A 14,074-nucleotide genomic window follows, 5' to 3' on the forward strand; every position below is an offset into this window, starting at 1 on the left:
TTAACAATGATATTTGTGCTCTCAATATTTGTGGTTTGATTAGTTTGGTATTGGAAGGCCCTATTTTTGTTAACTATCTTTATTATCTGATATTTTTGTGTTTAGATATCAGTGATCCTGTCATAGGCAAACTCAGATTATGGTGTCTGTCATGGCATATGCCTGTTTTACAGATTGCAGTCTTGTTGGACCAGGAAGGTCAACCAAAGCACTACCATCATAGTGGTGGAAGGCTACTGCCTTCACCAGGATCTAAGCAGCACGAGCGCAGTGTAAGCAGTATATGGTGTAGTGATCAGTAGGAGTGAAATGTTATTTTTAGCCTGTGTCACTGGAGTGAGGCCTACAGGTTCACTCACTTTTAAAGTCCTGCTGCTGTGTGCTAAACTTAACCTTGGCCTACATTTGATTGGTGTGGCAGAGGTGGTGTATCTGTGCTGGGTGTATGTGTGCCCAGGAAGGGTACAATACAGGGATAGAGGAGTACTGAACAGTGTTAGTATGGTGAAAGCATGTGCTGGAAGTACATATGTCTATGGGTGGTACAGTACTGAAGGATGTAGTTCAGTGCAGGGCGTATAGGCCAAATGCATGTCCTGGGTGTATGTGTGCCTGGAACCGCCAAGCATATTAGGAGTTCCACACATCCACAGAAAAGTGTGGCCGTGAGGAAACAAAGGGGGCCCTACAGGGCCCCCTGTTGCCTCTGTGCCAGGGAATGCATGCAGGCAGGCACTTGGCGTGCCCTCCTATATGCATGAACGCTCAGTCCCTGCAGGGCATGAACTTGACAGTCCATTCCCTGCAGGAACTGCCTTTTACGTTCCCATTCCTGTGCCTTTTTCATGCATTGACTCAGGTCCGTCCGACATCGAAATCGGCCCCTAAGTCTGAAGATAACATTTCTGGACGGATCAAACCTGATTTCTATATCTAGCCTAAGCTCCATTTCTGTCAAGCTTAACTGCACCTAGGTTAAGCACAACCAGATGACGATAGTTGATGGTTAACACTTTTTGGTGAAATTTTGATAATTTCTCTCTGTTTCCTTTATTGGATCTTTGTTGTTTTGGTGTCATTTATTTATTAAAATGTATTCCATCTTTCTAAATTGGTTAGTAATTTTTCTTGTAGTATGATTTGAAAACGTTTTGCATTTCCTCTATGTTACACCTGTCTGCTCTGTGCCATTGCTTCCAGGGGATTTAGCTCAGGTTAATTTAGCAACTTTAGTGATTTAGCATCACAAGTATTGTGGTTATTACTCTAGGTGGGCCACCAATCCCATTTACTAACAACCACAATTACCTACAGTGTTCTGTCAGCAGCAAGGTGTGATCGAATTGCGTGTGCTGTAAGATTCAGGGGATTCTCATATTTATTTTGCTTGTGTATCGTGTGCTGTTAAACTCATAGTATCTTTTCAAAATAATATTCTGAAATCATATTCTGAGTGAACTCTTTAGTTTAGGCTGTGCATTCAGAATCATTATGCGTCCACAGAATCATTGTGTGGTTTTAGATTTGGAATGCGCTCTCGGACACAAGATGTGGTTATCTTTTTATGGGTGGGATACCTGATTCACTTTATGGCTTTCATTTCATTATATGCTCTCAGTTTTAGGTTATGGGGTCAGGCTCATGGAGTCTACTTAGAGTCATACTGTAGTCAGATATTTATGGTATGATTGTACCTTCAGCATCTGATTTAAGTTTTAGGACTGTGAAGGCATTTTTAATGCTAGTGCTTGATTTAGATGTGTTTTGGTTGGCATGACTAGGTTTCAAACACCGTGCACTGACATTCATTCACATCTGCTGCACTTTTATTTTATGTGACCAAGCATTTCCATATTTATGTTTCTTTGCATGCTTTTCCATTTAAAAAAAATCAGCATAATTGAAGCCTCATTCATAGTGTTGCTTACCGTGCCCTATTTAATTGTATTAATTTGTATTCCTGTGCGGAAACCATACACATGATGTTCCTGTCTTTGTAACATTCAAGGTCCTCTGCTCGAGTCTTTTTTAAGCACCATTCATAAACTGAACTTTCAATTGTATATCTGCATTATATAAATAGCATGTAATCTCCTTTATTTCCCATGCACACCTCATTCATTAATATGTAATAAAGTAGGTGTTTCTAGATGTATCTTATTGACTGTATCTAATGTATTTGAATGCTTGTTGGTGTGTAACTTGTGATATTGCCAGTCCAGACCATAAAAGTAACTACATGTATATGGCTTTTCTGGCGAAAGGCCTATAAAGATGATATTTTAGGAGATGTGCCAGACTTTCCCAAGGGTGCAGACTCTATGTTAGTCTGTCTATTAATTTCTACTAAGGGCCTGATTACGAATGTGGCAGTCTTCCAACAGCCTAGCTTGCGGTGGCGCAGCAGTGGTGGTCCACTGTCTGCCAGATTATGACTGTCACCGTTGTACTGGCGGTGGACCACCGGCTGTGACAGGAAACCACCGTTCCCTTGGCTGGTGCGGTGGAGGGGTAATGCAATATGCTGCGCAGGACTGATGCAGTCCAACCTAGCATATTACAAAGTTCCTCCACCACCAGCCTTTTTATGGTGGTGTGCCTGCCACAAAAAGGCTGGTGTTGGAGGAGCAACGGGGGCCCTACAGGGCTCCCATGCCCCCTTGCCATGGGGATGCATACATGGCGGAACAACATGCGGCCCCCTGTCTGCTTGCACCCCCCGTTCCAGCATGGCATACACCCCACAGTCCATGCCGTGCTGGAACATTTTTATCGTTCCCATTGCGATGCCCTTTTTCAGGGCACCGCCGTGGGAAAGGCAAAAGAGCCATCCACCTGCATGAGTTGAACTCTTAATCCGGCGGCTGGTCTTTGCGCAGCTTTGGCGGTGCTGTGCCAGCAGAGAGCTGGCGCAACCTAGCCAAAGTCATAATCAGGCCCTTAGACTTTCTCACCTCTTAAACTGAGCAGACTCTGCATTAGTCCGTTTACTTTGTTTATACCTAGGCTTTTTGGTACACTCTTTGGTGGCAGACTCTATGCTGTCACCTTGGTTGATTATACTGTGGTTCTGGCTGACACGTGCTTTAAGGATTGACCTTAAGGTGATTCTCTTACCTTATTTTATTTTGACTTATTATGATTGCTGATTCTTAATGATTTAACTAACTTTGCCTTCTGTGATTAACTTAATTTTGAAGAACCTTTTTTTGACTTGAACTCCTGTCTTGTGGATGTTTAATTTAATGTCAAAGGTCATAGTCATAGAAAGACTCAGACAGCCATTATCCTACCTTAATTGTTTTAATTAGACTGTCAACAGCGTGTAGTTCTGGTCTGCCCCCAGATCCTGTGTTGTCAGTGAGTCTTAGGATGTGATGTCAAATCTGAAACAAGCTCACAGTTTCAGGGTATGTTCTCTGATTCAATATGTTCTCTCCTATTCAGGGTGTGGCTTAAGGATGTGATTTCATATTCAAAGTTTGCTTAAGATTCAGGACGTACTAACATATTCAGCAAGTGGTTGATGTTTCAGGGTGTCTTATAATTTCAGGATTTTCTTTTTGACTCAGGATGTACTATCAGTTTCTGGGTATGCTCTTCATTTCAGGACATGCTCTCCGATTCATAGTAATCCCTCATGTGCATAATGTGGTTTAAGATGGATTGCTTGCTCTCTCCTCAATGTGTAGGTTCAGCTCCAGGATGTGATATAAAGATAAGTGTGTGGGTCGTCATGAAGGGTGTGATTTCAGATTAGGTATATATCCGCAGCTTGTGGGTGTAAAATTGCATTCATAGTCCGCCAACACATGGTGCACATGGCATAGTCTTCAAATGATATGCTAATTTACATTTGACCATTGAAATGTTTATCTTACCTCCTGTAATTTGAGTTGTTGAGATATCAGAATCTGTGGAAAACGGAAATATAAAATACTCTCACTTTATCACAGAAAACTGAACATATATAAGACATTTGGCAAAACGATTTGTATTGACATTCTGTGTCTGCTGTTCTGGTCTAATTACTGAGACAGAACTTCAAATTTTTCTTGACCTTGAATATATGTACAGTCTCTATTTAGCAATTTATGTGCATTTATATTAGCAAGCCCTATATTGCCTTGATCATGGTCCGAGATATGATTCTCTACTCTGCTAAGAAGAATTCTAATTTAAATGAGCCACTGACAACATCAATGTAGAAATAGTAATGGTGACAAAAGTAAAAAGAACAATGATGGACGAAATGCTGAACAATGCAAACATTCATCCCCAGCCATAAAGATCTGGGTTTAACCTATAGTTGTTTTGCTCACCACGCCACCCCAGTTTGGACCCAGCCATATGCAGAACAGTCTTGACCCTACTTCTCATGGGGAGAGTCCAGTCCAATCTGCCAAGCCAGATCCTCCCTGGACCATAAACATAGCATCCTGAGACCGTTTTGGGGTATCCTCCCTTATCAGCCAGGCTAGGTTGAATCCAGTGACACCATGAGCATGGGATCCACATCCGGACATACCCTTCCCACTTAGGACAATACAAACAAAAAGAGAATTGATGAACGGAATGCTGAACAATGCAAACATTTACCCCCAGCCATAAAGATCTGGGGTGACCTGGCGAGCAAAATAACAATGGATTAAGTCAGTGGATGTTGGCCGTGGAACTTACATATTCGTGCACTATTTCTTTTGTTCAAAATGCATCCTTATGTCAAATATTGGCATTAAGATACATTTTATGCTAAAATATGGCACAAAATGTCTATTGATCTTTTGCCCATCATACCGTCTCAGACAGGAATCGACCAGGTGAAATTAAGGCTTGGTCCGGTTCCAGTGAGAACAGTCCAGCACAAACTGCTAGGCAAGGTCCCCTCTGAACAGAAACATAATCAACCCAAGTCTGGTTTCAGCCTATTTGGGCATCTACAGTATGGCGTAGCCAGATGCATCCCCAAGAAATTATCAATGGGTGTGACTAATCCAATCACTTATCTCATTTTTTTTATTCCTCAGTGTGATTCCCTAGATGCAATAGGTATGTCCAGAGGTGGATCCTATGCTCACTGGTAACAAACTGCATCCTGATGAAGATAGCCTGTGCTGCAGAGGTCCAGATAGGCTAAAAGTGGTCTGAAGTTGCTCTTGTTAGAGCTCAGAGGTGACATGACCTTGTCATTCGGGCTGGGCTGATCCCATTAGAGCAGGACCAATATTGACTTACATATGACTGGTTCCTGTTTGAGGTGGCGTAGGACTCCACTGTTCATCTGATCATTTGATGGGTTCTTGTTTGTTCTCGTCAACTATAGGATGCAGCTTTAGCCGGGTACTTTGTGCTTTCAGTTTGTACATCAGCATGATGCAGTCACTTACAGGTGAATGCAATAATTCAAAGGTGGCTATTTGATGGAAGCTTGGAATTGATACCCACATATGGTAAACCGTAGTCGTTTACTTAACTTAGGCTTCAGTGAGATTTTTTTGTAACCACCATACACGTGTAGAGCACCATTGGATTTATAAGGTATGTTGCTGGTCATACCTTTGCTTCCCTTTTTTATTATTTAGGTCCAATTAATAGTGACCTCTTTTCACACTCTTTGGTACTCTTGACTTTAGTTAGATTGTGGTTCCTCGATGCCCACTCTCAACTCAATGTTCTAGATTTAAGATTCTCAAATGGATTTTATAGCATGACAGGAGGCTAGCATTATGCAATACATTTTTTATTCACTACTTCCAAGCAGCAAACACTTCAAAGTTTCACAAAATTACATTGTATGACTCACAAAGAAAACAAGAACATTCAGTCCATAAAACCCACAGCATTCTGTCTTCTCCCTCTTTTCTCTGCTGCTTATGAGCACATATGTATATCCAGATATAGCTGCTGAAGCTGTATATTGTTTTGAGTTATATGTTCAGAATGTAGAGATCAATCCAATTTATGGATTGTTTTGAGCGCGAATATATTTTTGTGTTGATTGTGTGACTAGTTTCAAAAGGGGAAATATTTTAATTCAGGAAAATATCTCTTTTCATTATTTACATATTCATATTTTGTTCAGGTAAGTAATCACACAGTTTGTTGTAGTATTTACTTAAGACAGGGATTAGAATTAACTTGTTCTTTATGGACTGAGCAAATTTCTACATCTCATTATGGGACGGCATTTGAAATGCGCCTTTCGTGCATCCTCTGCACACATTAGGAGGTAAGAGCATTTCAGCCCATGCGTGTTTCAATAATTTAAATGTAGCAGGCGGCCATCTTTGTTAAGGGCACACAGTACATTGGGATGAGTTTCTGAAGGAAATTGGCATTGATATTTAGACGTCTCAGACTTTGCTTTAGAATACATAACTTTATTTCTCTATTCCAATTGAGTTTTCATTATGAGAGCTTGATAGAACGCGGTAAGTGACGCTTTTATTTCTCAAAGATTGTCAGTTGAATTATACTGTAAATGGGAACTCTTCCTTAAATAGGATATCGATTTGATCTTGACAGTGTTTTGAGGAATTGTTAGCCTACAATTAATAGCAAGCAATATGGCAGAAGAGCAAGGAGCTCATGAGGAGGACAAATTAAGGGAGACTGTAAAACAAGAAATCAAAGACTTCGTTCAGGAAACTGTAAAATCTATTTTTAAAGATGGTGGGAAAAGCACAGTTAAGGGTAATGCTGAGGAAGAATTTCATTTTGGTCCTTGTCAGCTGTAGAGGTTGTACGGATAGAGGTCCAGGTGGTATGTGTCTAAGGAGCAAGTGGTATATATCAGTGGCGAAGGTGTCTGGTGTTTCTTGAAATGGAGTATTAAGCGACTCACAAGGAAAAGGTGCCCGGAGCAGCATTGAGATAAGGTAGGCTATCCCTGCGAATGATGAGGTATAGGGACATACTAATCCAGAAGAGAGGAATAAAGATTGGGGTGAGTAAATGTATTATATAGGTACTGACAATTATTCAACTATTGAGAGTGGTGATGTAGAAGAAGTTAAGGTAGTTATTGAGAAGTTGGTTAAGGACCCATTAGGTCCAAAGGGGCATATTATCAAGAAACGGTGTTAACATTATCAACGCTTTAGCGGCAGAAAACTGTCGCTAAAGCGGCGATAATGGGCTTGATAATATGCCCTTGGGAATTCTCTTAGAAGCCCATGTTCTGGTGGCAACATGGGCTTCTATTGGAATTCTCTGCGGCATATTATCAAGCCCATTATCGCCGCTTTAGCGGCAGTTTTCTGCCGCTAAAGCAGCGATAATGTTAACGCCATGCTTGATAATATGCCCCCAATTTCTTTGACCCAAAATATGCGAGACACCAGATACGTTCGGACTGGTGGCATTTGAAGTAAGTGGCAGACTACATTAGGCAGAGGATTAGGAAACCACTAGAGAGAGATGAGTAAAGTAATGGTGACAAAAGTAAAAAGAACAATGATGGACGAAATGCTGAACAATGCAAACATTCATCCCCAGCCATAAAGATCTGGGTTTAACCTATAGTTGTTTTGCTCACCACGCCACCCCAGTTTGGACCCAGCCATATGCAGAACAGTCTTGACCCTACTTCTCATGGGGAGAGTCCAGTCCAATCTGCCAAGCCAGATCCTCCCTGGACCATAAACATAGCATCCTGAGTCTGTTTTGGGGTATCCTCCCTTATCAGCCAGGCTAGGTTGAATCCAGTGACACCATGAGCATGGGATCCACATCCGGACATACCCTTCCCACTTAGGACAATACAAACAAAAAGAGAATTGATGAACGGAATGCTGAACAATGCAAACATTTACCCCCAGCCATAAAGATCTGGGGTGACCTGGCGAGCAAAATAACAATGGATTAAGTCAGTGGATGTTGGCCGTGGAACTTACATATTCGTGCACTATTTCTTTTGTTCAAAATGCATCCTTATGTCAAATATTGGCATTAAGATACATTTTATGCTAAAATATGGCACAAAATGTCTATTGATCTTTTGCCCATCATACCGTCTCAGACAGGAATCGACCAGGTGAAATTAAGGCTTGGTCCGGTTCCAGTGAGAACAGTCCAGCACAAACTGCTAGGCAAGGTCCCCTCTGAACAGAAACATAATCAACCCAAGTCTGGTTTCAGCCTATTTGGGCATCTACAGTATGGCGTAGCCAGATGCATCCCCAAGAAATTATCAATGGGTGTGACTAATCCAATCACTTATCTCATTTTTTTTATTCCTCAGTGTGATTCCCTAGATGCAATAGGTATGTCCAGAGGTGGATCCTATGCTCACTGGTAACAAACTGCATCCTGATGAAGATAGCCTGTGCTGCAGAGGTCCAGATAGGCTAAAAGTGGTCTGAAGTTGCTCTTGTTAGAGCTCAGAGGTGACATGACCTTGTCATTCGGGCTGGGCTGATCCCATTAGAGCAGGACCAATATTGACTTACATATGACTGGTTCCTGTTTGAGGTGGCATAGGACTCCACTGTTCATCTGATCATTTGATGGGTTCTTGTTTGTTCTCGTCAACTATAGGATGCAGCTTTAGCCGGGTACTTTGTGCTTTCAGTTTGTACATCAGCATGATGCAGTCACTTACAGGTGAATGCAATAATTCAAAGGTGGCTATTTGATGGAAGCTTGGAATTGATACCCACATATGGTAAACCGTAGTCGTTTACTTAACTTAGGCTTCAGTGAGATTTTTTTGTAACCACCATACACGTGTAGAGCACCATTGGATTTATAAGGTATGTTGCTGGTCATACCTTTGCTTCCCTTTTTTATTATTTAGGTCCAATTAATAGTGACCTCTTTTCACACTCTTTGGTACTCTTGACTTTAGTTAGATTGTGGTTCCTCGATGCCCACTCTCAACTCAATGTTCTAGATTTAAGATTCTCAAATGGATTTTATAGCATGACAGGAGGCTAGCATTATGCAATACATTTTTTATTCACTACTTCCAAGCAGCAAACACTTCAAAGTTTCACAAAATTACATTGTATGACTCACAAAGAAAACAAGAACATTCAGTCCATAAAACCCACAGCATTCTGTCTTCTCCCTCTTTTCTCTGCTGCTTATGAGCACATATGTATATCCAGATATAGCTGCTGAAGCTGTATATTGTTTTGAGTTATATGTTCAGAATGTAGAGATCAATCCAATTTATGGATTGTTTTGAGCGCGAATATATTTTTGTGTTGATTGTGTGACTAGTTTCAAAAGGGGAAATATTTTAATTCAGGAAAATATCTCTTTTCATTATTTACATATTAATATTTTGTTCAGGTAAGTAATCTCACAGTTTGTTGTAGTATTTACTTAAGACAGGGATTAGAATTAACTTGTTCTTTATGGACTGAGCAAATTTCTACATCTCATTATGGGACGGCATTTGAAATGCGCCTTTCGTGCATCCTCTGCACACATTAGGAAGTAAGAGCATTTCAGCCCATGCGTGTTTCAATAATTTAAATGTAGCAGGCGGCCATCTTTGTTAAGGGCACACAGTACATTGGGATGAGTTTCTGAAGGAAATTGGCATTGATATTTAGACGTCTCAGACTTTGCTTTAGAATACATAACTTTATTTCTCTATTCCAATTGAGTTTTCATTATGAGAGCTTGATAGAACGCGGTAAGTGACGCTTTTATTTCTCAAAGATTGTCAGTTGAATTATACTGTAAATGGGAACTCTTCCTTAAATAGGATATCGATTTGATCTTGACAGTGTTTTGAGGAATTGTTAGCCTACAATTAATAGCAAGCAATATGGCAGAAGAGCAAGGAGCTCATGAGGAGGACAAATTAAGGGAGACTGTAAAACAAGAAATCAAAGACTTCGTTCAGGAAACTGTAAAATCTATTTTTAAAGATGGTGGGAAAAGCACAGTTAAGGGTAATGCTGAGGAAGAATTTCATTTTGGTCCTTGTCAGCTGTAGAGGTTGTACGGATAGAGGTCCAGGTGGTATGTGTCTAAGGAGCAAGTGGTATATATCAGTGGCGAAGGTGTCTGGTGTTTCTTGAAATGGAGTATTAAGCGACTCACAAGGAAAAGGTGCCCGGAGCAGCATTGAGATAAGGTAGGCTATCCCTGCGAATGATGAGGTATAGGGACATACTAATCCAGAAGAGAGGAATAAAGATTGGGGTGAGTAAATGTATTATATAGGTACTGACAATTATTCAACTATTGAGAGTGGTGATGTAGAAGAAGTTAAGGTAGTTATTGAGAAGTTGGTTAAGGACCCATTAGGTCCAAAGGGGCATATTATCAAGAAACGGTGTTAATATTATCAACGCTTTAGCGGCAGAAAACTGTCGCTAAAGCGGCGATAATGGGCTTGATAATATGCCCTTGGGAATTCCCTTAGAAGCCCATGTTCTGGTGGCAACATGGGCTTCTATTGGAATTCTCTGCGGCATATTATCAAGCCCATTATCGCCGCTTTAGCGGCAGTTTTCTGCCGCTAAAGCAGCGATAATGTTAACGCCATGCTTGATAATATGCCCCCAATTTCTTTGACCCAAAATATGCGAGAAACCAGATAAGTTCGGACTGGTGGCATTTGAAGTAAGTGGCAGACTACATTAGGCAGAGGATTAGGAAACCACTAGAGAGAGATGAGACGAATGTAAGGAGGGCAGAATGCTCTAGACCAGAAGTTGGGGAAAGGGAGACTATGGCTCCAGATTCGGACTTGGAACTGATTACTTATTTGTTTAAACTTGGAAAGAGATCCTGAGAAAGGAATGGAGGGTGCTTTGAAACTGTGTGAAGACAAGTTGTTGGATCTGTTTGGTCCATTGGCACATATTTCTGATTTTGTGGAGGAAGCCTATATTAATGCAAATTACAATAATATTTAGGTGCCAAGAGACTGTAGTTTCTAGGGAATGAAATGCCATTTTGTTTTCTGAGGAGCAACACAGTATTAATGCGAATACGTCCAAAGTTGGGTGATTTGGCAAAAAAAGCATTCTCGCTTGAGGCCAAATGTCCGTTGTCTGGAGAAGACATGGTAAAATCCCTTAGGAACTATATCTCTACATTTATGGCTTGGGATAACGAGCAGACTTTGATGACGAAAGTATTTAGTGGAAATAATTCATATGGTAGGGCCGGAAGGAAAGGGCAAACTTTCGGTCATGAAAATTTCAGGGCCCAATATAACAAGGAAAGAGGTGTATATAGTGAATTTCAATCTAGAGGGGAGGGGGGTTTTATCCTCAAAGAGTTACAGGCATAAGTACAATGGCCTCAGGAGGAAGAGGTCTGAAAACCTTAGCCACACAAGGGGAGTTCAGAGGCATTTACTGCTTTTATCTGGGAAAAGATGGGAGGCAGGTTGAGATATTTTGCAGAAGAATGTAAATTAATAACTCAGGGTCCCTGGGCGATTGCTGCACTAGAAGGCTTTGTAACAGTATTCAAGAAGTTGCCATGTCAGGGAGGAGAATCAAGGGAGTTGGGTGTCAATGAAGAACAAACCCAAGTAGTGGCAGAAGAAATAAATCAAATCTTAGAGAAAGAGGGGGCGTGGCCAAGCGGTCCGACATGGTGGACGTGCCTTAATAGAGCTCTTGCAGCATGCCACAAATCCTTCATAAATCCTACCACAATGCCACGCTATAATTGCACTGACCTTCCATGGCTCGCCAATGTGCGCTGATTGCTACCTCTAGGCAGCTGCAGTCGGATTTGTGCCCCGGAGACTGCCTGGGCGTTCCGAGCATTCGACAGGGGAAGCCCGTCGCTGGTGCATGGCTTCTCTTCCCCCCCCCCGGGGGCCAAATGCCTGCGGGGCCAAACCTTTGATCCCGCCAGCTGGAGCAAAGCCTGTGCTGGTGGCTCGGGGTCCGGGCCACGAGCGGTGCCAAGGCTGAGACACCATCTTTGCTCCTCCTGACTGACGCACTGGGCCGCAACTGTTTGGCGTTTCCCTGGCCTGTGGGCATTGTGAAATTTGCTGCATGAACGGTAGTCGGATCGGAGCACGGAGCCCCCGGGCCGCCCTCCTTAGGGCCCGAGTGTGTTGTCGGGTGCTGCTTTGCAGGCTTGTGGGCCTGACCTGAGATCAGCATATTCGTATGACGTGGGTACAGCAGCCGGATCCTTGTTGAAGCCTGGTGCGCGGCTGCCTCCTGTCCCCCTAGATGCCTTGTGCCCTGGTGGGGCGGGAGCTGTTGGAGACCCCTTGATCTAGCGACGCCGAGAGGCAGACTGCCTCTGGATCAGACATAGTTGTGGCCTGTGGAGGCATTGGGGACCCCTCAGTGGGCTGCCACGTGATTGCTGGGACTGCACGCTCAAGGAGGTGAGCACCTGCGGGGCTGGGAGCAGCAGATACGTGCCTGGTGTGGGAGAGGAACATCGTGGCCATGGTGCTGGTTCCTTCTGCGGTCCTCGATGCCCTGCTGTGAGACCGACTGGGACATCCGTGGTGTTGACATAGATGGTGAAGCGCCACCAGGTCCAGTAGGGCCTCCCTGGGCTGAAATAGTACTATACTTGTGTCCTTCTGGGAGTGTTGTGGACCCCAGGCTGTTATCCCTCCTGAGCTGTTCCTGGACCTGGGGCCTGACTCGGCACCTCTACCATTCCATTATGTTGCCCCCTGCACCTATTGAGCCGGCCGCTGCATGGTATTGTGGTGGCTGCGACCTGATCTCAACCCTGTGCTGATCCTGAGGTACGCCGAGATGGCCAGTCATGGAGACTTCAGACGGGCCGCTGTTGAGGAACTGGGAGTTGGGGACACCCATTAGGGAGGTGGGGGCTACCGCATGCGGAGGCGCCGGCATGGTCGTGGTGGGGCTTGTGGGTGTGCGGCCTCCCCCAGGTTTCCACCCCTGGATGCCGACATAGAGACTTGGTGAACAGGCTGTATACCAGCGCTGTTCCAGCTTTCACGCTGCGCTGGACACAGATTTGTTGGCACACCTATTGGGACCTGCATAAAATGGCTAAAGATAAACCTTCCAGGGCCGCTTCTAAGCAATCTACCATGGACAAGTACACCGGTACCGGTGCCCAGTCGTCTGCCCCCGAGAGCGTGGCGAACACAATCCCCGACAACGCTGCATTGTTGGTGGCTATCACGCAGTCCAGGGATACACTCAAGGCCAAAATCGGCGCAGTTGGATCTGATGTTATGCTCCTTCGCCAGGGCCTACGTAACGCTGTCCAGAGAATAATCGAAACTGAGTCAAGAATCTCAACAGCGGAAGATGCAGTTATCACTCTTCAAAAGAAGGTGCCTAACCTGAAGTCGTTGACGCGCGGCCTGGCTGCGAGGGTTGAAGATGCGGAGGGTCGAGCACGTAGGAACAATCTTTGCTTTGTGGGGTTTACCGAGGGTTGCGAGAACAATAACGCAGCAGAATTCCTGACCAAGTGTCTTATGGACTGGCTCCCTCCTGATTCCCTGTCTCCATGCTCCATCATCGAACGGGCACATCATGCACTGCAGCAGAAACCGCCTTTGGGGGTGCGCCCCGACCAATAATTGCCCGCTTCTTTAATTACAAGGACTGAGATGAGATAGTCCAGCGCACAAGGCTGAAGGGGGTCCTTACATATGCCTCCCAGACCAATATGATCTTCCCAGACTATACTAAAATGGTCCAACAGCGCAGACAGTCCTTTGCGGATGCCAAAGCCCAGTTGCACGGCCTGAAGATTCAATACTCTCTATTATTTCCAGCCCACCTGCGTGTCTCCCACAAATCTCGGACATATTTCTTCGAGTCACCTGAGGAAGTGATCAGGTGGACGGATGAATCAGTTAGATTGTGACCCCATGTTCCCTCTGGAGCAGACTTTGACTCCTCATCCTAGTTCTGGTCAGGACCTGACAAGGACCGGTGGCAAACAGCAGCGCCAGTCGAGATCTGGGAAGAGATCTCGGAATCGCAACGGAAGATCAACAACCTCCTGTACCTTCATAGTTAATGGAGACTTATTTGTCTGTAAAGACGCATTATCTTAGTGGTGATACATCCGGGCTGCACGAACCTGTACATTTTGGTGGAACTGTAGACACTTTAATGTACACCACGTT

General features: G+C 43.7%; 1 protein-coding gene across 25 annotated transcripts in view; it reads right to left on the minus strand.

The window, feature by feature from the left end:
- LOC146866844 (scavenger receptor cysteine-rich domain-containing protein DMBT1-like) overlaps nt 1–14,074 on the minus strand; it is a 605,183-nt gene that overhangs the window by 326,390 nt on the left and 264,719 nt on the right. For all 25 annotated transcript variants that reach the window (XM_085602150.1, XM_085602105.1, XM_085602159.1 and 22 more), the window contains exon 8: nt 3,882–3,914. In XM_085602150.1, the coding sequence (XP_085458276.1) occupies nt 3,882–3,914 (33 nt within the window). The remainder of the gene's footprint in view (nt 1–3,881; nt 3,915–14,074) is intronic.

The sequence above is a fragment of the Triturus cristatus genome, chromosome 1_2, assembly GCF_964204655.1.
Source record: "Triturus cristatus chromosome 1_2, aTriCri1.1, whole genome shotgun sequence".
Taxonomy (NCBI): domain Eukaryota; kingdom Metazoa; phylum Chordata; class Amphibia; order Caudata; family Salamandridae; genus Triturus; species Triturus cristatus.